This window comes from Petaurus breviceps, unplaced genomic scaffold (genome assembly GCF_028583685.1).
Source record: "Petaurus breviceps papuanus isolate PSGF00001 unplaced genomic scaffold, PetGlider_PUasm1.0 208, whole genome shotgun sequence".
Taxonomy (NCBI): domain Eukaryota; kingdom Metazoa; phylum Chordata; class Mammalia; order Diprotodontia; family Petauridae; genus Petaurus; species Petaurus breviceps.
In genome coordinates, this window is record NW_027185852.1 from 14411033 (window position 1) to 14436308 (window position 25276).

The 25276-nt window shown below is 42.5% G+C and overlaps 1 protein-coding gene across 9 annotated transcripts in view; it reads right to left on the reverse strand.

The window, feature by feature from the left end:
* LOC138165284 (nuclear factor 1 A-type) overlaps window positions 1-25276 on the reverse strand; it is a 463507-nt gene that overhangs the window by 412316 nt on the left and 25915 nt on the right. Inside the window, exon 3 of one of the 9 annotated variants that reach the window (XM_069093450.1) lies at window positions 24736-24853. The exons of the other annotated variants lie outside the window; for them this stretch is intronic. Within the exon in view, the coding sequence (XP_068949551.1) occupies window positions 24807-24853 (47 nt within the window). The 3' untranslated portion in view covers window positions 24736-24806. Of the gene's footprint in view, window positions 1-24735; window positions 24854-25276 lie in introns of those variants that run through there. 9 annotated transcript variants of the gene reach the window in all.

Below are 25276 nucleotides of genomic sequence, written 5' to 3' on the forward strand. Positions count from 1 at the left end.
TCTCTCTGTCTCTCTCTCTGTCTCTGTCTCTCTCTCTCTGTCTCTCTCTGTCTCTCTGTCTCTCTCTCTGTTTCTCTTTCTATCTCCCTCTCTCTCTCTCTGACTTCCCCCAGGCTTATCACCCTAGTAATGACAGACAGCATGGTGTGCTGAGAACCATCTCTTTAAGGGAACAAGGACAGACTGGGCTCACAATTAAAGGAAGCCAGAGCCATGGAGGTTGTCTGGTCTGACTCTCTTATCTTACAGATGGGGGAACTGAGGTCCAGAGAGGAGAAAGGAGCTACCTAAGGTCACACAGAGAAATTCAGGCCATGAGATGATGTCCACCTTTCTGGTTCTCACAACATTCTCAGGATGGGTTAAAGCTCAAGGTACCCAACAGGTTTGGGGAACAGGGATTTTAAAGAAGAAACTGGCAATGGAGGAACCTTGTAAAGAGGTGATGTGATTAGCCCTGGGTCACCCAGCTAATATGAGAAGCTGACTTCAAACTCAGGTCTTCCTGAATCCAAAGCCAGTACTCTATCCACATTGCCAGATTGTTTCTCAAAAGCTGAACTTCTCTATGTAATTTAGAAGGAGAAGGATGAGGGTGGGGAGGAGGGGGAGGAAGAAAAGGAGGAAAAGGAAGAGAAGCAGCAGTAGCCGCAGCAGAAGAAGAAGAGGAGGAGGAAGAGGGAGAGGAAGAATCAGTCTATTTTGCTTAAATTAAATAATTGGGGAAAACCATGTTTGTTTTAGTTTAAATAACCCAAATTTGCCATCTGTAAATTTAGCCACTAGAAATCCCACCACCTCTGCACCATTCTGCACCAAATAAACTCTATATACTGTACAATGCAGGGAACAAGAGTGTAACTATGAGGTCTAAAGGCCAGAATTCAAGTCTTACCTTTGATATTTTGACCTTATATCTCTGTGGCCCAAGAAATACTCTAAAACTGCAGGTGCAAATGCATCCCCATAAGCATCAGTCAAAGGGGTTTCCTCTCCAGGGGTTCCCTATGCCAATGACTTCAGAGAGTCTAGACCAAAAATAAACAAATAAATATGAACTCCCCTGGATTCCTCCTGAGACAAAGCTTTCTTTCCAAGGGGAGGGTAGAGTTAATAAAGAGAGAAGAAAGATGAGGAGAGACTGAGCTATGGCTGTCCAAGGACACCAAGCAAACATTTCTTCTGACCGGTGGACTTTGGACTGACTGATGTCACCTCTGAGGTCGCCAGCAGGCTGCTCATGCCATAGAAGGGCCTCTGAGGCTCTTTCCCCCAACATCCTCAACTTACAAACTGAGGACAAGGGAGAGTAGTGACTTACCCAAGGTCATCTCTGTGGCTTGTACCACCGTTAGGAATTGAATTGAGGTTCTCAAATTCCCGTCCGGTGTCACTCTCTGTGAATCACCTCTAAAATATGCTTGTGGTCAGCTGCCCTCTGCCTTCCTCCTCATTTTTCAGAATCTTCCTCATCTGCGGAGGGTCAGCTCAGCCGCCATCAACCCCATGAAAAGTCTTTCCAGATCTGGAGAGATGAGAATGTTTTCCCCTTCTTCCCTACAGCACAAAGGATCATACCCCTAGAGCAGGAAGGGGCATCAGAGGTTATGTCATCTGCCCCAACCCTCTCATTTTATAGAGGAGGACACTGATCTCTAGAGAAGTTCAGTGACTTGTCCAAGGCCTTTCCTCAGCCATGGCTAAGGAAGAGAAGAGACTTGAGGGAATAACCTGGGTCCTTCTCAATTCAGTACAACAAATACACATTAACAGAGGCACTGTGCGGACAGAGAGCCAGCCTTGAATCTGGGAGACTTGGGTTCAAGTCCTAGTACTGATACACTGATTGTAGTCATTTAAAGTCTCAGACCTCTAGATGACTCTTTAAGACTATAAATTGCAAGAAAAAAAGTGACAACCTGCATCGGTAGATGGACTGCCCTCACCTGGGAGTTCCAGTACCTATCGCTACTTACTATTGTGCTTTGGATATAAAGATTAAGGGGGGGAGAGTCTTTGCACTCATGGAATTCCATATGATCTACTGGGGATGGGTTAGATAGAACAGGGGCTCAGATAAGGAGAAAGAAAGAAAGAAAGCATTTATTAAGCACCTTCTATATTCCAGGCTCTGGGCTAAATGCTTTACAAATATTATCTCATTTCAACCAGCAAGATAAGTAAATAAGGAATGTAAGTAGATAAGTAAATGGTTCAAAAGGAGGATTTCAAAGAGAGATGATTAACAAGCGGGGCGAGGGAGGTACCTAAGGAGAACAGGCCTGGTAACTGTCCCCAGGGCCCAGAGCAGGGGAACACCTCCTGCACTTAAGATCTCCAGGGGAAGCATCCTCAGGTCCCTGGACCTCTGCACACAGTAGGCACTTATCAATGGCCTTGCCCCCTCATGATGGGAATCTGATTCCAGAGAGAACAAAGAGATTAAAGTCATTGTGCCTCCATACCCAGAACCCACAGGTCCATCCCTAACTTTCCGAGATGCTTTGGTCTGGGTAACTGCAAAGGAAAAAAAAGGAAAGAAAAGAAAATTGTACATGAAACAGCAATAAGAGCTATTTCGACTATACAAATTATTAAAATTAATGAATGCCACCCAGCCAGTGCCAGATAAAAATGAAGAGTGCTGGGTGATGCCAACTTCCCTGATTAATGCGTCCTTCGCTGACGTTTTCATACCGTTTCTCCTAATTAAAGACAAACAGAAATTTCCTCTCACCAAACACTTTTCTGCTGCAGCTTGCCTCCGGCGTTTTCTCGAACAACATAGATCATTGGTTCTGCTTGGCGGCGGTCATCCTTTATATCATAAAGCTATTAGCAAAGTCTTCCAGTCTAGTCCTCTTCCAGTGACTCAGTGTGAGTGAGTGGAGGTGACCCTGGTCTTCTGAAGGCTCCGCCAGCAAATGGCTAGCTCTGGTGAGGGAGGTCAAGCAGGAAAGGCTTGGTGACAGCCTTGGTGATGAGTTGGGTGTCTATCAACCAAGGACCAACCAAGCTCATCTCAGACAGCCTGGAGAAGGGAAGACTTGAGAGGAGAATGACGGTCCTCTAAGGGCTGTCACGTGCCCTAGAGAGTAGAGCCAGGTGTGATGGAAGGCAAATGTGGGGTCAATGTACAAAAAAAACCAAGCTTCCCAACACTAAAAGCCATCCTAAGGGTAATGGGCTGACTAGAGAAGTGAATGGTTCTCTTTCCATGGAGATCTTCACAACAAGACTGATGGCCACTCAACAAATAAGTAATAACTGGGATTCCTTTTGTGTAGCTTGGCTCCTTCACTGAAGAAGCCCCTTCCAACTCTCAAATTCTGATTCTGGCAACAATAGGGAATGAACTTTTTCTGCAACTTCCGTCCCAGAGGTTTTACAATCTCCATGCCAAGCAAGGTGAAGAAGGGGTGCGATCTGTATCTGTGAAGGGAGCACCTATACCAAAGAAGTCTCGGATCCTTGAAGAACTAAGGTAAAGGTAGATGATGAATAGATCTGGCTTATCAAAGTCATCAAGTTATGAAGAGGAAGAATGTGGTCCCAGACTCTACTTCCTTTGCCTTCTCCCTCCCTTAAGGTGGCCATTACCCTCTTGTCCTCCTCCCTCCCCTTCCCCTACCAATGACTGCTCCCAGAATCCAAGTGACCTCTCTTCAGTCATACTTCCAGTTGGTAGTGGTGGCACGGCTGAAAGAATGCTGCATTTGGAGTCAGGAGAGCTGGTTTCAAATCTTACCTTTTCTACTTACTAACTATATGACTTTGGGCAAGTCACTTACCTGTTTCCTCATCTGTAACCAAAAAAAAACCCAATTTTTTAAAAAATATTTTTAACAGAATAACAGGTTTTATGTATCTTGAAGAAACCGAAATCATAACTACCAATAGTGACAGAGCCTTTAAGGTTTACAATGTACTTCAAATACATTCTCTCAATTGAGCCTCTCAACAATGATGGAAGACAGATGCTACAGGTGTTATCCCCATTTTACGGATGAGGAAAATGAGGCTTGGAGAACTGAAGTCATCCACCTGTGGCCATAAAGCTAGTACATGGAAGAGATGGGTCTTCCTGACTCTAAGAACAAAGCCTCAACTCCTAGGCTCTAATGCCCCTCACTAAAGCAATACACAGGCCACTTCATCACCATCATCCAGTCACTGTCATCTTCCAGGATGAAGTCCAGGCAGAAATGACCTATAGGACAAGTGAACAGCCTGCTTTTGGTTCCTTTACTGTTCTACAGACTACTGTACAGACAGATGAAATGTAGCTGACTAAAAAGACAAGACATGCGATCAGCCTCTTAAAAGCTCCCTGAAGGTATATTCAGTATCACTCCATAGATATATCAGGATGATGATTATTTCTTAAAACTGCCTCTCTTAGTGTCTTCCTTATTAAAGACATGTCAAGCACGGGCAAATAGATGAGGGAGGTGTTTTGGACAGTTACTGAAGTGTTCCCAGCATCCCTGAAATCATACTATGTGGGTGGCCGCCCAGTTTACCAATGCAGAAGGCCAGCCGTGATGTGCATTAATTATATCACTCCCTGAGCCCTCATGGTGAGCCAGAGGAAATGCCCTCGTGGGGGAAGGGGGAGGGGAGGGGAAGAAAGGGAAAGAAAGGGAAAGAAAGGGAAAGAGAAAAATAGAGAAGCCCAGATGATGTTTTTTTTTAAGAGTGGATCCTTTAAAGTAGGCATGGTCCAAATGTTTTTCCACAGTTGTAGAGAAAGGTGTTTACCACCACCATCAAAAGTATTTGAGGCTACAAGTGAATGGAGGGTTGAGAGAACATTGACTAGAGGGTGTGTAAGGTACCTTCCAGTTCTAACATTATATAATTTTCCGAGAAGAAAATATGGTCCCGAGAGAGTTTATGAGGCAGTCAGCCATAATGGGAAATTTGGGGTTTGAGCCTTATTTCATCACTTAATTTTCACAGTGTGACACTGAGCAAGTCATTCCGCTAAAAAATGCAGGAGGGAGACAGAGGAAGGGCAGAGAGACATATAAGAGCTCTCTCATTGTGATGTAGCCTCCAAGGCCACCTACTTCCTTCTCCCAAAGGAGAGAGTCACATACTTGGTTTAGTTCTAAATGACCTCCCTGATCAAATTGAGAAGGCTTCCTACATCTGAGATGGAGAGTCTCAGGAGGATAAAATGTCCCCAGCACCCATCTGAGCCACACCTTGCCAATCTCTTCATTCGCGCCCAACACTGATGTGTATTGGGTTCCCAACTCCATCTCTGTGGCAGAAGGTGTATCAACAACATGGGAAGCTGCCTCTATCATCTCCCTGCCCTGGAATTCTACTGGGAAAGGATTCCTTTAGGGTGGAGGGAATGGGCAGAACTTGGATTTGTTAAGTATATTAGGAAATACTGCCAATATAATGTAAATACTGATCCCTCTCTGAGTTTTCCAGATATAATAGTCTTGGTGGAAGGAAAACAGCAGGCAGGTTAATGCCGCTGTATTCAGTGAGTGGAGTTCATAAAATCTTTAGTATATACCCACTACCCACAACCATACCCACATCATCCTGTCCCAATTCAAGTCCACAAACATTTACGAAGTAATGAATATGTTCAGGTCACTGCACATCCACGCTGGAGATAGAAAGATGAAAGCCACAAGTCTCTGCCTTCAAGTAACACACATCCTACTTGAGGGACACAACTTGAGCAAATCACTTCATCCCTCCAGGCCTGAGTCTCCTCATCTAAAAAATGATGGGGTTTATTTTTAGCTCAATGTCCTTTCAAGTCCCTTTTTGACAAAATTTTAACAGGACAACAATATTATTATTTCAACAGGCCATAGGATTGTATATTTAGGGCCAGAAGAAAGTTTAAAAGGACACCTGACTGACTCTCCCTTTTTACAGATGAGGACAACTGAGATGCAGGGAAATTAATGTGCTCCTGGTCACACAGACAGAAACTGTCAGAGGCAGGACTGACTCCCCCTGTCTAGTCTTCCTCACTCCAAGGTCAGTAGCCTATGTACTATCCACACTGCCTCTGTGATAATTCACTTAACAAGGGAAACATCAGCCTTCACTCACTCACTCTGAACATCCAATGGTTTGGTGACTATCCCAACAAAGGTGAAAAATGAGATCTCCTATCCCGGTGAAGGATGGAGCTCCCTTTAGCAATCTGCTGAATGAGATGCCTCAGTCATGGAAGGCTTAGATCCAGTCAGACTGCTGGATGTTAACTCACTTCACCAAACTGGAATGCTCTCTGGGGGGGGGGGGGGGGGGAGGAATGCCCAGAGATAGCAACTTGATGAACACCATCCCCAGGAGATAATATACTGTGGAAAGCAGAGGATGTGGTATCCAAACACCAAATCACTCTTCACCTAAATGAGACAACTGCCAGTTTGGTTTGCTTTGCTTTTATCAAACTGTCATAAAACCTCATTGCAGGCAAAGCTCATGATGTCATTTCTGCCCCACCATCAAGGGCTTAGACTTACACCATGTTCCAGGTAAATACAGAAAAGTTACAAGAAGTCAGTCTAGCAAACCACGGCCCATCTTGTCAAGGATCCAGGCTATAAAGAAATAAGAGGAGAGGTCCAGACCTCGGAGTAAGTCACTGACTCGTCTTACTTACCACCAAAGTCCAAATACTGACCAAATATTGTACTTAGCCCCAGTGGGAGAATACACCCTCTGAAAACCAAGTGGCCTTTTAATAGGCAAGAATAAACTTGGGAAAAATTCTTTGTCAAGGCAAGGCGACTCAGAGGGGATGTATTTTTTTGGGGGGGGATATATTTTTCTTCTCCTCTTCCACAGAGATCTCCATCAATTTCCTTGGAATGAAGCACATCATGAAATAAGAAGTAAAACATTTTTAAAATTGAATAAATACAGTCACCCCCTTTTTTTTAACACAACTAGACTTTATAACCTCCTCAGTTTCCCACAATCAGAGAGAATCCTGGCTTTAGAGTTGAAAGGAATCCTAGAGTTCAGCTGGTTTCTCCTCCTCATCTTCCAGATAAGGAAACTGAGGCCCAAAGAGATTATGTGACCTATTCTGGGTCACACCATGGCAGATTAAATCTGTGAACCCAGTCCTCTGAGGGCACATTCAATGGTCTTTCTACTACAGCATGATTTCTCATGTTATACATACAAAAACACATTATTATCTATCTCACACTGTGACTTATGATAATAATAGTAACAAAGATCTGCATATCACTTTAAGGTTTACAAAGTACTTTATACTTATCTTGTTTGAATCTCACCACAACCCTGGGAGGTAAATGTTACTACTATCCCCATCTTCTAGATGAGGACATTAAGGCACAAAGAAATTAAGTAAACTTGTGGAAAAACACAGAGCTACTAAGTTTCTGAGGTCAAATTTGAATTCAAGTCTTCCTGATTCTTCTAACACCCTATCTACCGTGCTACTTTGGCTGCTGAATCACAGCAGGCAATTTCTAATCGATTTCTCAACTCTAATATCCCTTTGGTCATCCATCATATATACTACTGCCGGATTATATGGCCCAGATGAAAGAATACTGGTTCTGGAGGCAGAGGACTTAGATTAAAATCCTGCCTCTAACACTTAACCTGTAGGACTCTGGGTAAGTAACCTAACTTCTGTGGAGTTCAGTTTTCTCGAAAAGAAGGTGCTGATCTTTCATGGTTTCTGGGGTCCTTTTCAGTTCTAAACCTAGGATCCCATGATCCCCAATGCTCACCTCCTCAAGAATTTTCAATGATGTTTTTCTGCCTTCACTAGAAAATGTGAACTCTTTTACTTGAGTCCAATCCATCTTTCCGATCTCACTTCCCATTCCTCCTCTACATGAATATCCTTCACTCTCTCCAGATCAGTCTAATCCTTGTCTCCCAAACATTCCTTATGTATTCCTAACTCTCCCACCTAAAAGGCTTCATCTCTCATTTCCATCCATCTAATGCTCTACCAATTCCCTGAAAAATCTTCTCTGTACTTCTTTGCAGGAACTTAATTTTCTATAGGCAAATGGTTTAAAAGCCAAAGATTTATATCTAGAAAAGACCTAGAAGCTGGAAGAAAGATCCAACTCTGTTTATTTTGCCTTCTCTTTCTATTGCCTATGTATCATCTTCTCAACAAGACCATACACTTTGTAGAAGAAGGGAGAAGATTATATAGATCTGGCATTCCATGTGGCCCTGCACAGGGCCTGGCATGGAAGAAATAATAAATGCTTGCTCAGTGAAAGTCCATGGTCGATGCCCAATATTTGTTGACTGACATAATTACCCTAAATTATGATATTGAAAATCTTACTATATGAGGTTTATTCAAAGTTATATCCTTCCCCCCGAAAAAATACAAATTTATTCAGCTTATCTATGTGAAAGACACTGTGGTAGGCACTGAGGCTTACAAGGATGAATAAGAGGCCCCGGGGGCCTTTCATCTAACATGTGAGATAAGACATATAAACAGATAACAATAATAAAAACAAGATAAGAGATGTGAGATCACCAATCCACCAAATATCAAAGTGTATATGAAGGAAAGAAATGACTAGGAGAAATCTGAGCAGAGTAAGATCACTTCTGGTTGAGGATAGAGGAGTGTCATTAGGAAGAGCTTCATAAAGGATACAGCTTTGGAGCTGAGCCGTGACAAAGAAATAGGATTTCAACATCCCCCTTAAAATGCAGCCCCCAGAGTGGAACAAAACACTCCAGATGTGCTCTGCCCAGGGCAGAGCCCAGCAGGACTCCGATGTCTCCCTTCTCTTGGAAGCTATGTCTCTTCTAACAAAGCCCAAAATCAAATTAGCTTTTTCAGTGACCATACCAGACTGCTGCCTCATGATGCTGAGCTGGTGGTTCACTAAAACCTCCAGATCTTTTTCAGATGCATTATTGTCTGGCAATGTCACTGGGCAACAATGTATCAGAATGCAGGCTCAGGGAAACATGGCAGGCCTTGGTTCTGATACAGTTAGTGCTGATACAGTTGCTACAGCAGAATACTCCAACTACAGGAGGGGTCTAGGAAGAGAGAAAGTGATTGATATGGTGAAAAAAGTACTGGATTTGAAGTTAGATGATACATGTAAGCTGAGTGCCCAGCATACAGTAGGAGCTTAATAAATGCTTTCTGTCAGGTTCAAAGCTGGATCTTACTAGTTACTATTATGTAACTTTGAGAAAATTACCTAAATACTCCGAGCCTCAGTTTCCCTATCGCTAACATGGGAGGAATATGAGCTATAGGACTCATCTCAGGGTTATTGTGAGGCTTGAATGAAAAAAGTGTCTATAAAATGCTTTCTAAACTTTAAGGTGCTATAAAAATGACAATATTATTATCATAATTGATATTTTTATTACCAACTCAAGAAACAAAGAGTACAAACTGCATACCTGTCCAATTTCTATGTGATTAAAGGCTGAGTATTCCTTTTTTGTAATAGCAAAGAACTGGAAAGAAGGCTGATGCCCATCAAATAGGGAATGGCAAAAGAAATTAAGACTAGAATAGGAATCTAACCCCTGATGAGAAATGATGAATATCAACACTTCAGAGAAGCGTAGGAAGACTTATATGAACTGATGCAACATCAAGTAAAATGAACCAGACGAACCATATACAATATCTACAACAATCTGAACGGAAGGGGAAGGCCGGAAATGAAACTGAATGCTGTGCAATTAAAATGGCCAAGCTTAGACCTAGAGAAAAATTGAGAAAATGTGCCGCCCTCCCTCCCTCCTTTGCAGAGTGGAGGACTCTAGGCATGGAACTTTGTAGGTTAGTTCTGCTATGATGATTTTTTTCCTCTCTTTATTTTCCACTATAGGCTATGATTCTCTGGAGAGAGGATGGGAAGGGATGTATTTATGAACAAAGGTATAAGAAAACAAAAGATAATAACTAATATAAATTAAAGGAGCATTCCAGTAAGAAAGCAGAGACACATTCTTCAATAAGAAGAAGGTATTGATTTGTTTAAAAAAATAATAATAAATGACTCAAACCTGCAATCCCAAAGCTGAGACTTCCTGAAGCCACCATTTTCTATGGAACAGTGGGAAAAGAGAAAGAAAGGAAGAAAAAGAAAGAAGGAAAGAAAGAGAGAGAGAAAAGAAGAAACCATCTTTCTATTTTGGACAAATAGGATTAAGCTTCTTAGGCTATTCTTTGTTGTTTTGACTTCAACAATTTATGCAAATGAGATGTTAATTAGGGTAATTGTAACTTAAATTATGCTTGTGTAAACCTCTCCATTGGTAGGAAAGTGTGGGAATGGACACAACTGGTATTGAGAGCAGCTGGAGGAACTGGGCCCTGAAAGGCCAGGGCTGTGGATCACTTTCCTGTCCTTACAATTTGTTTTTATGAGGTGATAACATTTTTACAAATACCATCATTTTTGCTTTTTTATATTGTAAGTGACAGGCTGACATTTTACAACTGGCTTATTGAAAACAGGAATTGAGCACTCCAGCAGCAAAGGACATTAACTGCTGAATAGAGATTCAGATGCTAATGAGGTGAGAGGGGTCTCCAGAAAGTTGTGATAAATGCTACACACACTCTAACTAGCTGTGAATGTGGGTTGACAAAGAACATGTACACCAGGGTTCAATAAAATGTAACCCTTTAAATTAATCATACTGGCAGCATTTCATAGAATACCCAACAATCTCCTTTCTGTTAGCCAAGGGAGCAGAGGAAACTCGAGGTCTCCATAAACGGACATTCCCACATCTCCCTCTCCACACACAGCGAGACCCTCGCTGGTCTGAACCTCGATGGCTGTTTCCACAAGGGCTTACTCTAAATAACCAAGCTGGAGGGGGCTTCATGGTCAGCCTTGTTCTCACCACACTGAAGAGGGAGCAGCAGTGTGCTGATAAAATGTTTGGAGATGGAGTCAAGAAGGCCACAGCCATAACCAGGGCAGGGTGACCAGGGCTTAGGCCCAGAATGCTAGATTTTGGAGAATACCTAAAGCATCATGTTAAAATTCATTTTCTCCTCTGAGTGGTCATGCCCTGGGTCCCTAAACCTTCATTAGAAATTTCTAAGTATTCCAGTGACTGCTTCTTTCCCCATTTTAGTCTCCTAGCGTCACGTATCCTCCCATCTAGTCAATCAATTAAGCTCTTACTATGTGTCAGAAATCATGTTATACACGGACAAAAAAGGCAAAAACAATCCCTGCCTTGGGGAGGTCATATTCTAATGGGAAAGCTCACATGAAAATAAATGGGCATATAAGACCACAGAGTCTATGGAAGGTAATCTCTGAGGGGAAGTCACTAGCAGCTGGTAGGGACTTGGAAAGGCCTCCCACAGAAGGTGGGAACCCAGCCATCCACCAAGACACCAAAGCCCAGCCAGTGCAGGCATCCTGCCATCTGTCCCACCATTACATGCATACCACAACCCTCATCCCTCCAACTCTCCCCGCTCTTTCTCAGGAAACAATAATCAAATCAATAATACAGAGGAAGACAGTCTACTCTGTGGCTTGGGTGACAATTCAGATGTCTGCCAAGATCCAGACTCCCTTCCTCAGCCTCCACTGAAGGCTCGCCACAGAAGACAAGCTTTTTAATGGTGGAGACCATCTCACTGACTTCTCTGTAGCACCAGCCTAGCACTGCACTGCCTGGTTCATCCCCTTCTGACGCAGTGCTCACACCCCAAAGGGTCCCCCACCCCCCAGCAGGGAGAGAGGCATGATAGCTGTCTTCAAATACCTGAAATGGAGTCACCTGGAAGAAGACCAGGCCTTGTGTTTTGCTCCAACAGGTCCAATGGGCATCAGCAGAAAGGAAGCGCTAACAATCAGAGCTACCCCAAAGGGGAAAGAGATGCCTTGGGATGAGGTAGGTGGTGAGGGCCCCCTCACTGGAGATCCCCACGCAAATGTTGTCATGGATTGTCTGCCACAAGGCAATTCCTGTTCAGCTAAGGGTTGGACTAAATGCCTTTAAGGTTCCAGCCAATGGGAAAAAACTAGGTGGTGCTGTAGAGAAAGTGATGATCAGGAGACACTTACTAGCTGTGTGACCCTGGGCAAGTCACTTACCCCTGTTTGCCTCAGTTTCCTCATCTGTAAAATGAGCTGGAGAAGGAAATGGCAAATTGTTCCAGTATCTCTGCCAAGAAAACCCTAAACAGGGTCACAAAGAGTCAGACACAACTGAACAACAATATTGTAGTAGAAACGGTAAGGGAGCTGGCATCCAAAGTTTTAGCTCCGTTCCATTTAACCTTGTTCTAGCTTAATCTAATCTCTTATTCTAACATCATTAGAAGGTAAAGTCTTAGGGGAGTATGGACTGTTTATACTTTTTTCTCTATGTCCCTACTGTCTGACACATAGTAAGCATTCAATAAATGCCTGCTTATTGTTTAATCTCTTTTGGATGCCTGTTTCTTCACCTGTAAAATGGGGAGAGGACCTCTATTATCTATCTCACCAGGTGAGGAAAGGGCTTTGTAAGGAAGTTATATAAGGAAGTTATACAAATGTGATCTCTTACTAAAATGGAAGATGAGAAGTTGCTACTAGGCAAGAGGGTCATGATCTCAAAGCACACAAAAGAAGGAAGCTTGTAATGCTTCCTCTGTTTAACTTTTCACCCTCACACTTGCTAAACTACCTGCCTACATGCATATTGATAACTTGAGACCTGCAGGGATACAGGTCCAAGGCAATGATGTCTTCCCACAGTCCTTAAATATAAATGCAAAACACAGACAGGTTATTGCACCTTAAAGCAACGAGCACTGATATCCCTTCTGGTTTTAGCCAATTTCCCTCTTGGCAAGAAGCACCAGTCTGCACTGCGCGGCACCGCGAGCTCGCTGGCTGTCAGAATTATGTCCCAGCCAATGCCTGAGTGGTATTCTTGTCTTTTCACTGTGGAAAGAAACTTATCAGCCTGACATATAAAAGCCTCTTCAAGAAGCAAGTTATTATGCCAAAAAGGAGACACACTTGCCCCACTAACTAAATCTTGCTCTTCTAGCTCCCATCATTATACACTCTGATTCTGAATATAACTCCAAGAGTCTAAATCAAAAGCAAATCAGCCCATCTCAATCCAATTTCCTTAAAGAAAACCTGGGGGTGGGGGGAGGAGAGCACATATATAAATATACATGGCCCTACATATATGGGATGTGGAAGGGAAGCAGCTTGCTGCAGAGGGTCCAGAACCAGACTTGGAATCTGGGAAAACCAGATTCAAATCCTGCCCCGGGCACTTGCTAGCTATGTGACCTTGGGCAAGTTAATTAACTTCTCTGAACCTCAATGTTATCATCCACAAAATCAGGATAATAACAGCCCCTCCTTCACATGACTGGGATGGGGATCAAGTGGGATGAGATATTTGAAGTTCTGAGGAAATCTTAAAGTTTTCGATATATGCAAGCTAATAATGAATGTGAGTGTGGCCATTACAAGCAGCCTGGCATAGTGAACAAGCCGTCAACCCTGGGTTAGAAAGAGAAAGGGGAGGGGGAAGGGACTAGAAGGAAATAATTATTTGTATGAATTCTATTACACATGCCAGGGATTTACAAATATTTCATTTGATTTTGAACCCAAGAAAGACTAGAGTTCAAGATGCTTCTGACACATACTGGTTATGTGACACTGGTGAAGTAATTTATCTTGCCACTGTGCCTCAGTTTCCCTAAAGGGGCTGGACTCAATGGGACCTTAAAAGGAGTTCCATCTAAACCTATGGTTCTATGAAGCCAAACCACCTTACTTCCTTGTGGGCCTTTAATAACTCTCTAGGGCTTATACACAAAGCCCTGTGCATAACTGTAAACACATTGCATATATGTGTAAAATCTTCATATACCTGTATAAATCTACATGAGATTTGCTTAAATATACAGACTTATATCACAGATGTATACATATATGTGGATATCTATATACCACGAATTACATGATAAGCATACACACAGGTCCAGTTCAGGTGTGACCCCTCCTCTAGGTCATCCTGGCTAAACACCAACTCAGCCACCACTGCCACCTCCCTCATGCCCCTACTAAACAATGATCCCTCCTCTGGGCATACCACCTGACCTCTCCTATGCTCTTCATTATATTATGGCAAATTTTGAAATCATTAGATGAAGTGGGGAGTTACCCCAGTAAATGGCAACCTCCTGGCAGACAGGGGCTGCAACATCTTTATTTTTTTCATGCTCCTGGCAAAGCACCTTGCATACAGCAGGTACATAAAAAAATTACCTGTTGGCTTGAACCAAGAAAACTCTCTCTCTCTCTCTGTCTCTATCTGTCTGTCTGTCTGTCTGTCTCTGTCTCTCTCTGTCTCTCTCTTTCTCTGTCTCTCTCCTATGTGTATATGTACTCATAAAGGAGTCTTCATAGCACACCTCACAGGTCCTTCAAGGCTATCCCAGTAGAACTCTGGCATGTCAGCCCAGGCTGGACGGGCTTCAAGGATGAGCCCAGTGACAGACTGTGTGTCTGTCGCCCGAGGACCAGCCCAGCTGAGGCAGAGAAGCTCCACAGCAGAAGGCCAGACACCTGGGTGAATGTTTAAGCTAAACAACACATGAAAACTAAGACAAAGAAAGGTTGCTATCTGAGTCAGTGGAGGGAATGAGTGCACCATGGAAGCTATGGGTCTTCTGAAAGAGAGGAAGACAGACAGATACAAACAGATAGGCTTACACGGATGGATACATAGATAGATGAGATGACAAAGAAGGATACGAGAGAGATTAAGTAGATGGTGGATAAGATACATATACACATAAAGGCAGACAGACTGAGATACATGGTGAAGCAATGAGATAAATGGGAGACAAGACACACACACAAGTAAAGAGATACAGACACATGGAGAGAATAACCTAGAGACACCGAGAGACAAAACAGAGACACGTGGGTGCAGATGTGTTGAGATGAATAGAGAGACAGTTTCAGGCAAATAGGTGTGTGCATATAAAGGGGCAGTAAAATTCTTAAGGCTATGAAGGACCTGAGGAGGCATTTACTCCATCACTCACATCACAATTATATATCAGACTAATGCCCATACAACGAGTACACACCAAAGAAGCATCACAGCATCACAGAGACCAGGGCTTGCAGTGAGGAAGAACTTTGTGTGTGGATGGATGGAGGGATGGTGGGATGGAGGGACAGATGGATGGATGGGTAGGTGGGTGGGCGGGTTGATATATGTGTATATATATATATAGAAAAAGCAGACCTTGCAGAAAGGAAGACAAAGGTTTAAATTCTCTCTCTTCATATACACAGGCTGCTATGTGACCCTGGGCAGATCACTGAACCTCTCAATGCTCCAGGGAACTCAGCAAACCATATCTTGTAGAGAAGGTATCATCCTGCACTGGTACAGTAAATCTCCATTACCAAGATTTCCCAGGACCAACTACAAAATAAAACTACCTCCACAGAAAGGCACATATATCTATCATCTATGGGTCTATCTATCTATATACCTATCATTTATAGTGACATGTCATTTATTTCATCTATCATCTGTTACCTATCCATATCTGACTACTCATCCATCCAACCATCTATTATCTCCATCAATATCATCTATTTCATATATCTATCCATTTATCATCTGTTTATCTATCTAAATCTACCTATCCATCTACCCATCCATTCATCTATCTGTCTACCTATCTCTCTCTCTCTATTTACTGTCTGTCTACCTATTCATCTATCTATCTGCCTACCTATTCATCTGTCTGTCTATCTATCTGTCTGTCTATCTATCTACACAAACAAACACATCAACCCTTACATGCTTCAATAGATGGACACATCTGTTTTCCACAGCTAAACGTACCAACGTATGCTACTGCTGACATTTTATGTAACTGACACAAACCAGTCTCTCTGGCCAAGAAAGGCCTCAGGGCCTGCGTAGCCCCCGCACAGAAGGGCCAAAGGAAACCTTTACCCTTCAGCAAGTAAGAGTTACTCTTCAACTTTCTGTGAGAAGAAAGCTCTCTGCCCACCCTCCCACCTCCCGCCCCACCCCCAAAGAGCAGCAAGTCCTGAAATGCTCAGCAGTTGAGAAGGGGCCATTTAGCCAAATTGCATACCTGTGCTGTGTCAGCTTTCTGCTGGATTCATCTCATTCCATTGGTCTAATGGATGCCAATTGAATTTAATTAACAAAACTACTTTGACTCCTTTCATACTGTGCTGAATGTAATGAAATCCTTCTCCTTTTTTTTTTTTGCATTCCACTAAAGAATGTCCTTTACTGCAGGCCCGCTGTTAGAATATTAAACGTTCCATGTTACGCTTAAAAGATATAAAGCGGCCAGCTCCTGCCCCATGACTTAAATGTAGTTACCGACTTACATAACATAAAATAATTAAAAAGATACTCTGATAGTGATACACCGTATAGATTCAATTACCACAATGTCTCCATTAAAGGCACTTTTATAGTATGAATAAAATGCAAATCCTCTTTATGGATCAATACCAGAACATAATTCTATTCTTCCTCCTGAGAAGGAAGTGGGCCGTAATAAATCATCCTCCCATGAAAATGGGAAAAAGTGATTTCTTTTGAAAGGTTTCTTTAAACCTGCACTCAGTTCTACTTGCCCCATTTTCCATCCATTAAGGTTCTTGTTTTCAAACTCAAGACTTAAATGGGGTGGGGGGGGGGAGGCAGGCAGGAAAGAGCACATTCTGGATACAGCAAAAGGGAAGCTTCCATTGGTAAAAGCACCATCGTGGTTCCTCATGGATCAGAAATCCATAAGAGACGTTCCTGCAGAATTAAATCATCTTCCTTAAATCCAGTGGGGAAAACAAAAATTGCTCCAACCCTATGTTGAGGGAATAGACTTTGTGGGTCTCACTTTTGCCTGACTGGGCACCCAAAGACAAGTTCTCATGATGGATTATTGTGGTATCTCTCGATCTCTGACTTTGAACTCTGACCCCACCTCCTCATTTTTTTTCCCCCTCCACAACTGACAGTTGGGCCCTAGCACTTGCCATCTGTAGAGACTGGAAGGGGAGAGGACTTAGCTTACATTAATCAACCAATTAAGAAGAGACTTAAACAAAACAGAGAAAGCATAATAAAGCCCTGACTGCTTAATAGCTGTTCCACTTTTAATAGTTGTCTTCCTGCAGTTTGCTGACAAGATTAGGGGTAATCTATTGAAGGCTTCACTAAGATGGCGTGAGAAAGGAGAAACAGATGCATGGGCCTGCCCAGTCAGTCTGGATCCTGCTAAATGGCCAAAAACAAGACTGGAAGGAACAGTGGTTCCCATCAAAGTGGATGGGAGGCCAAACTCCATGAATTCACCCAAAAGAGTTGGGAATTTGAAATGGCTGCCACCTATTATAGCCCCTTTGCATGAAAACAGCAAACAGTAAGACTATTTGAAGGAGCCACCATTGGAAAATGGAGCCCAACTGGACCCTTGAGATCATGGCTTAGGCTAATGACTAGGACTAAAGGAGCAGCCTTCAATATTCCAAAGCCACGGACTTAAAGCTGGAAGGGCCCTTAGAAAGGATGGAATCTTCTTTCACAGGCCCAGAGGGTGACTAGCTAGTGGCCAAGGTCACTCTAGATGGGGAAGGAGCTGAGATTCAAAACCAGGTTTCCCAGCTCCAAATCCCACATGCCTCATGCTGCCCCCCTCACTGGCCCTAATGCTACTGAGTTTTCAAATGTGGCTGAATTACAGAGAAGAAACAGACAGGAGAATTTCTAAGGGAGGCAAGAAGGAGAAGTAAAATTAAAGTCAGAAGACCAGCATGAGAGCCAGTGCCAACACTCCAGCCAGGGAACGTGGAGCAGATTTCTCCTTTCTGAGGCTCAAATTCCCTGTCTACAAAAGACTGAACAAAGCCGAGAAGTATCAGGAAAAGGTGCAATGGGGCCTTCTTTCAAATCCTGGTCTGTACCTCTGTGAGCCTCAGTTCTGACATCTTTAAAATGAGGGAGATGGACTCAGGCCACAGACTTCAGCCAGCAAAACTCCTGAGGACAGATAGAACCAGATTAAAATGTAACTGGAAAATGTCTGACAAAATAAGTAAAAAAAAAATATAATAGAACATAGGAAATGTTCGTATGTGGTTTTCTAAGTGCCCACAAGGACCTTTTTATTTGAGTTTGACACTACTGAGTTCCCTTCCATTTCTAACGTGTCTCATTAGCTTAGGCAAAGGTCATCCTATGATTAAAATGTGACCTATTTGGTATTTACTTGGTATATGCATTTTATTTACTTATCTGTACATATTTTGTTTTGCTTCCTATAGGAAGTAAATTCCTTAAGGACAGAGACTGGTTCATTTGAGTCTTCGCATCCCTAGGACCTAGCAGACAGTCTGGCATGCAGCAGGTGCTTAATAAATGCTTACTGAACTACCTCACTTTCCAATAATGCTGCCTAGTATTAGTCTAATTCCAACACTGAAATAAAGCAAAAAATGCCAACATAAAACAAACAGTTAATTGAAATGATTTCCCACAATATCCTGAGCATAAATTTAAACAAAAACATTAACTAGTTCCCCCTTTGAATCAATCTGCCCAAAGGGTGGCCCCTGTATCCCCCCACTACATAGCCATAGGGGGGTTTTATTCACTTTTAAAGGGAGATCACTCTACCAGTAAGCAAAGGGATGCTGTGTTAACTCATTTGACACAAGCCATGATGCCATGGGTGAATATCACTGAAATGCTGGGCGGCCTTTGAAGTCCCATCTCCATCATCCAAGCGAAAAGACAGGGGGCTGAGACATGTGAGCAGAAAATTCAGACTTTTTGCTTTTCATGTTGTTACACAATTTGTCCTCATCATATTTCTCTTCTCAACTCTGTTTGGTTTGGGCTAATATTAAACTAAGCATACATTCATGGTTGGGAGGCAGAGGGAGTGGACAGGTCAAGGGGTGAAAGTGAATGCCAGGCTATGGGGGATGACCTCACTGAGCAGTCAAGGCTGGCTCGAGAGCAGGCCTCTCTCCTCAAGCTGCGCCAATCACTGCCGAATCACACGACTGGACAGAACCTCATGGCATCCAGCTCTTCAGTGAGGCCAAGGTCATTCCATTTCTCACTATTCCCCTTTCTCGTGCCTTTGTTGTTGATCAGTCATGTCTAGCTCTTTGTGACCCCATTTGGGCTTTTCTTGGTAGAGATACTGGAGTGGTTTGCCATTTCCTTCTCCCACTCATTTTACAGATGAGGAAAGTGAGGCAAACAGGGTTAAAGTGACTTGGCCAGGATCGCAGAGCTAGTAAGTGTGAGGTTGAATGTGAACTCACAAAGATGAGTCTTCCTGATTCCAGATCTGGTGCTCTACCCACTACCACCTAGCTGCCTGCCTTCTCCTGCCTTAGCAATGGGAATAATTCAAAATACTCACCATCTACCCTTTGTTGACAAGAAAACAATAATTCAGTTTCCATGCCCTTGCTCTCATGAACAGATAAAGTGCCCAGAGGAGTTGAAGATAATAGTTAATGTTTATATCGTCCTATATATGTCTTATGAAGCGTTTACATAAACTGCAGTTTTTAATTATTGCAATAAGACTGTGAAGCTGGTCATGCAGGAAATATTGTCCCTATTTTACAAATAAAGAGACTGAGGTCCAAAGTTAAGTGATTTATTTGCCCAAGGACAAAAGGAGGGCAGCTGGCTCTGCAAACTTGGCGTTCTGATTTCAACTCCAGGGATCCTTCAAGTATTATCTATTCTAACAGACTCAAGTATATACTGAGATTCTGATAAGTATAGTTAATAATCTATACAAATTAAATTCTTTTTTGTATGATCAAGGATTCTGCAAGGTCTGTTGCTTCCCCACAGGCCATGAGCAAAAAATACTAAAACCAAGAGAAAATGAGTATCCCAAAAGCCATGGACAGAGAACTGTTTAATATATCCATTCACGCAATATACATGCTTACTACTATAAGATACTACGTAAACTGCCAACGAAAAAGTTGAAAAATCAATTAATCTAGAAACAGTTATCAAAGGCACAGCACAGCGAACTAGAGAGAAAGTTGGTTTTGAAAGAAGGAAATAACATGGATTCAAGACCCACTTCTGACATATAGTGGCTGTTTCATGCTGGACAAGTCACTTGACCTTCACATCTATGAATCTATCTGCTAAAAAAAAGTTCTGCCAAAGGGTCCCTTCGCCAAAACTCTAAGGAACTTAACATTTAGAATGTATAGAGAGAAAAGAAGAGCCCAGCTTGAATACAAAAATGTAACATAGTCCCATACAAATGTGATTGGGCATACCAAGCTCAGAATTAGCTGAGGCTTAGGATAAATGAGAAGAACAATATTTATTCATTCAATAAACACTTAATAAAACACCTGTGCCTTCAATGTGGGCAAAATAGAGGGAGCCATGCTTTAAAATACAAGTGTGTATTTTAACATATGTGTGTATAGAAACATACACATGCACATATGGTCATGCATACACACACATGTACACATGGGTGTGCACAAATATATATGTGTACACACATGTGGGAGAGGGACAGCTAACAACTCAAGCTGTCCTGGAATTAAATGGGCAGCCATCAGAGGTAGTAGCTTCTGAATCTATCTCCGTTTGCTCTCCTTATAAAATGACAATGATGGATTCAATAATCTTCAAGGTCCCTTTCCAGCTTTAAACCAACGGTCCCCTGGTTCCATGTTCTCATCTCTCTCTAGTGGGGCTGCATGACCCCTTATAATGGATTCCTGCCTGCTTGGGTTTCTTCTAATTCTCAGATTCTATAATTACATAATTCAGATATTAACGCTCAGTAGAAGGCCAGAATCTATGCTGCTTTGCCTCCAAAAAAGGCTTTGTTCCTCACCAAGGAGGCTACCCTTATTAGGATGGTCCCATCAGGAAAACCTACTTCATCCTACCACTTTGTGAACATGTAGACTGCAATCCAGTCCCTCTGCAGCTTTTTGGATTTTACTAGAGACAAAGTCAAGAAACATTCCATTCCATTTTTCATCCACCAACTGGAAGTGTTTTCATTGAGGGCTCACCACAGAATCTGGGCAGGATTTGGCCCCTCTTAGTATTCTGTGAAAGCACAAAGCAGGATTTTCCTGGTCCCTTTAAAACAAATTAATTTCCATATGATTTGACATTATCATTTCTTGCTTCTCAATATTTTTAATGTTTTTATGCAAAAGAAAGAGAAATCCTGCCTCCCCCCCCCCAAAAAAAAAATCCTTCCATTATCCTCACTGAAGCCAATCAGGGCTTTAAGATATGTAAAAAGAGTCCAGATAGAAATACTTGATGGAGAAGTCTGCAGTGGACTGGTTTTGATAATGAACATGCCTTAGAGGGAAAAAAAAAAAAAACATGAATGCTGTATGTGTTGGGGGAAGGAAGTCTTATCTTTGCTTGGGTCCTGTTTCCCTTGGAGAGGCTTATGTTACCTACAACCAAGAGGTCTCCAATTAAAGAAAGGAGAATTCTATAGGCTGGGGTATTTTGGAGCTGATGAAAGGGGCCTTGGAGTGAAGTTTTGGAGGTGAGTTTGCAAGCCCCTATCCAGTGGGTCAAATACTTTCATCCTGGCTTCTGACACTTCCAGTATTGGGGGCTTTTGGCCCCTCCTAAGTTATGACAAGCAGTCGGGCCAGACTGCATACTGCAGGGTTATGATACATACTCATATTCGCCAGAGACAAGGATGTCACCCACAGAACGTTTCCCAGCAGAAATAGCATCCAAAGTAATACACAAAGGGGAAGAGGATGGTGAACCTGAAATGCAGGGATTGGATTCCAGAGAGGCGGCATGCTTCTAGCAGAAAGGTCACTGGACTTGGAGTCAGCAGGCCATGGTTTTGAATCCCACTAGGAAGATTTACCAACTGTGTGATCTGTCTGGGACTCTGTTTCTTCATGTTAAATGAGGTGGTCAGGCTAGATGGTCACAATAATCCCTTCCCGCTTCTATAGAATCTAGAATCCCACGAGCTTCCTAGCTGTGTGACCCTGGATAAGTCACTCAGATGCTTCCAGCCTCTGTCTACTCCTCAGAAATAACAGTCCCCATCTCAGAGTTGTTTCAAGGTTCAAATAAAGTATGGAAAGCATATTATGTATCAATATTTAATCATATATAAAATTCAACTTCTAATAAAGTTCATGCCTGTTCTTCTCCATCTAGTTTAAGAGTTTTTAACCTGGGGTCCATAGCCCTACTAGAGTTCCATGAGTACATTTCAGAGGCTTTGTGAACTTAGGCAGGGAAACAAAGATCACATCTTTATTTTCATAAACTTAGAACTGAAACAGCATTTCCTTGAATTATGCAAAAATATGATTCAGAGAAGGGGTGCAGAGGCTTCACCAGACTTCCAGAGGTGCCCGGGGCACAGAAAAAGAATTCCTGCTCTAGATAACCAAATTCTTCTCGACTCCAACAGATTTTAAAACATGAAATAAAATTTCCCGTTCTTGACATACCAACGGGCCAACAACTACATATTACCCTTCGCCTACATCATTCTCACGGAGGCAAAGATTTCAGGGAAAGGTCAAGTCTGTGGGACTTGGGACAGAACAATTCACAGACAGTCTGAATGGTCACCACGTACTTAGAATGGATGGGGGCAGTCTCACCCAGGCTCTTTAGGGAGCACAGTAATACCTACATGTGTCAACAACAGTCTTGGTTTGGTTTCAAGAAAGCCTATGGATTTGAGGGGTAAAGAAGAGACAGACAGACAGGGAAAATGTAAGATGAGAATGACTCTCCCTTTTTGTGGTGGGGAGGACTGACAGAAGACAAGTTCAGCCCTGAATTGAACAGACAACCTCTCCTGAAATGAGCATTTCATGTGGGTTCTCTCGTTCCTTTCCCAGCACTGGCACCCTGAAAGTCAGCATCTCCAGATGACGCTGTGTCCTGTTTGACTCCCTGGGCTATGAAGTGCTGAATGTTCACAGGCTCCTATCTTTGAGCACAGTGTCTCCTGCTTCAAAATATTTGAGTTTTCTGGAGACATAAGCCAAAAAGGTAGCCTGACCTTTGGAACTATAGTTACCAACGGTGACTTTATTTTAAAGAGGCTGCATAAGCCTCAAGATGATTTTCATTTCTTCTGCAGTCTGTACTGCTAAAATAACATTGATCTGTGCCAATCAATAAGGAGAGAAAAAGAACCCTGGCTAGCATAAGCGACAAGGGGAAATTCAGAATTCCAAAAGATCTTTAATCCCTTTCTCTGACTCTGGCTATGACCAGCAGAGTTCGAGAAGGCACTGACCTGAGGCTGACAGAATGCGCAACTATTGTTCTGGGAGCCTTTGATGCACCAAGCAGGAGAGATTCCAAAATTGACCACAAGCCACCTATCCCCAGGAGTCCAGCAAAGGGCTAGAGCAGGAGAAGACCCTTCCTCCTGGGCTCACTTGCTTTGAAATCCATGGAGAAAAAAGGAGATTAAATAAATGGCATCATCATTGACAAACTATGGAAGGTAAAAATAGGTCTGTGTGGTCATTCAGCAAGCCTGGATATTGCTCATCATGAAAGAAATTTGTTTTTTTTTTTTTCCATTCAGTAATGGGGGAAAGGGGACAGAATTAAGGCAGAGCTGGTCAGATTTCACTCATACACCCAAAATCAAGAAAAGTGCTATTCTAATGATTCTAATTCAACTTATCAGTCTTAAGCACCTACCATGTGTGGGGCTCTATGATAAGCTTGAAGGTTACCGACTAAAACAAAAAAGTCCCTGCCCTCATGTAACTTAGAATTTATTGGAATTTGAGAATCTGGATCGGCTCATTCATTCATTGATTCGAGAAACATTCATTAAGCACCTACTCTGTTCCAGGCACCCTGCTAAGTGCTGAGGATACAAAAAGAGGCATACGACAGCCACTGCTTTCAAGAAGCTTACTCAAAAGCTGGAGAGAACTCAGAGACCATCAGTCCAAGCCTCTCATTTTACAGATGAGGAAACTGAGGCTCATGGAGGTTAAGTAAGCGTCCAAGATCACCCAGTATCTCATTCTTAACCTGGGGTCTGCAAACTTGGTTTAACTATGTTTTAATGTAATGGTTGGCTTGGTGATACTTTATATTTTGTTTTATGTATTTAAAAACATGATTTTGAGAAGAAGTCCATCATAGGCTTCATTGCCCAAAGGCTCCAGGACACAAAAAAATGTTTGAGAACTCCTAGTCCACAGTTAAATGCCATACACACAGTTAAATGTGATGTTACTCAATTTAACATGGTTCTTTCTGAGTTATTTTTACAAATAATAATAATACTCCACATTTATGCAGTGTTTTGAGGTTTGAAAAGTATTTCATTTGATCCTCCCAACAATCTTATGAGATAGGGGTTGTTATTATGTCCATTTTACAGTCAAAAGAGCTGAGGTCCAGAAAACATAAATGACTTACCCATGGTCACACTGCAAGTAAGCATTAAGTGGTAGAATTTGAACTCATTTCCACGAAACTCTGAAGTCAGCCCCCTTTCCACTATGACCTCATGCCCTGTCTCCAGGAAGCAAACTGCTTCTCAACTATTTTGTCTTGGGGACACGTGTACACAAGTCACCCCCAAACTGTGCAAAGACCATATAGCACAAAATAAAACCATCAGGTAGACGAGAGTATTTGTATACAGATGGTTTATTTAATCTGCAGACAACATGGTTTTCCCTTTCCCTGGAGGATCTCAACTGCTAACATCCCATGAACAGTATCAAGTTCACTTCAGTCTTCTCACTGACTGTAAAACAAAGAAATCTGTCTTGAGTTTCCTGACGTTCCACATGTTACTGTGACTAATCCTGAGCCATTTTATTCAGAGAGCTCAGAGTAAGTCTCTATGACAATCCCATGCCATTCGAAATACAGCAGACACGCTCTCTGTCTTCCGAAATAACGACAGGACCATCATTCCCCGCTCTTAGAAAGTAAATGGCAGATTCTACTTTCTGAAGAAGTGAGGAGCTATAACCAAGGAAGAAAATTCTCTTCTCTCATTTTGTTTTAATTCCAATTATCAGTCATGTAGTACTGGTGCTACCCCCTGTCACCATCTGTACACACTTCCCCAAAAGACCACCGCAGCTGTCCAGTTTAACACACACACACTCTCACTTTCTCTCTCTCTCTCTCTCTCTCTCTCTCTCTCTCTCTCTCTCTCTCT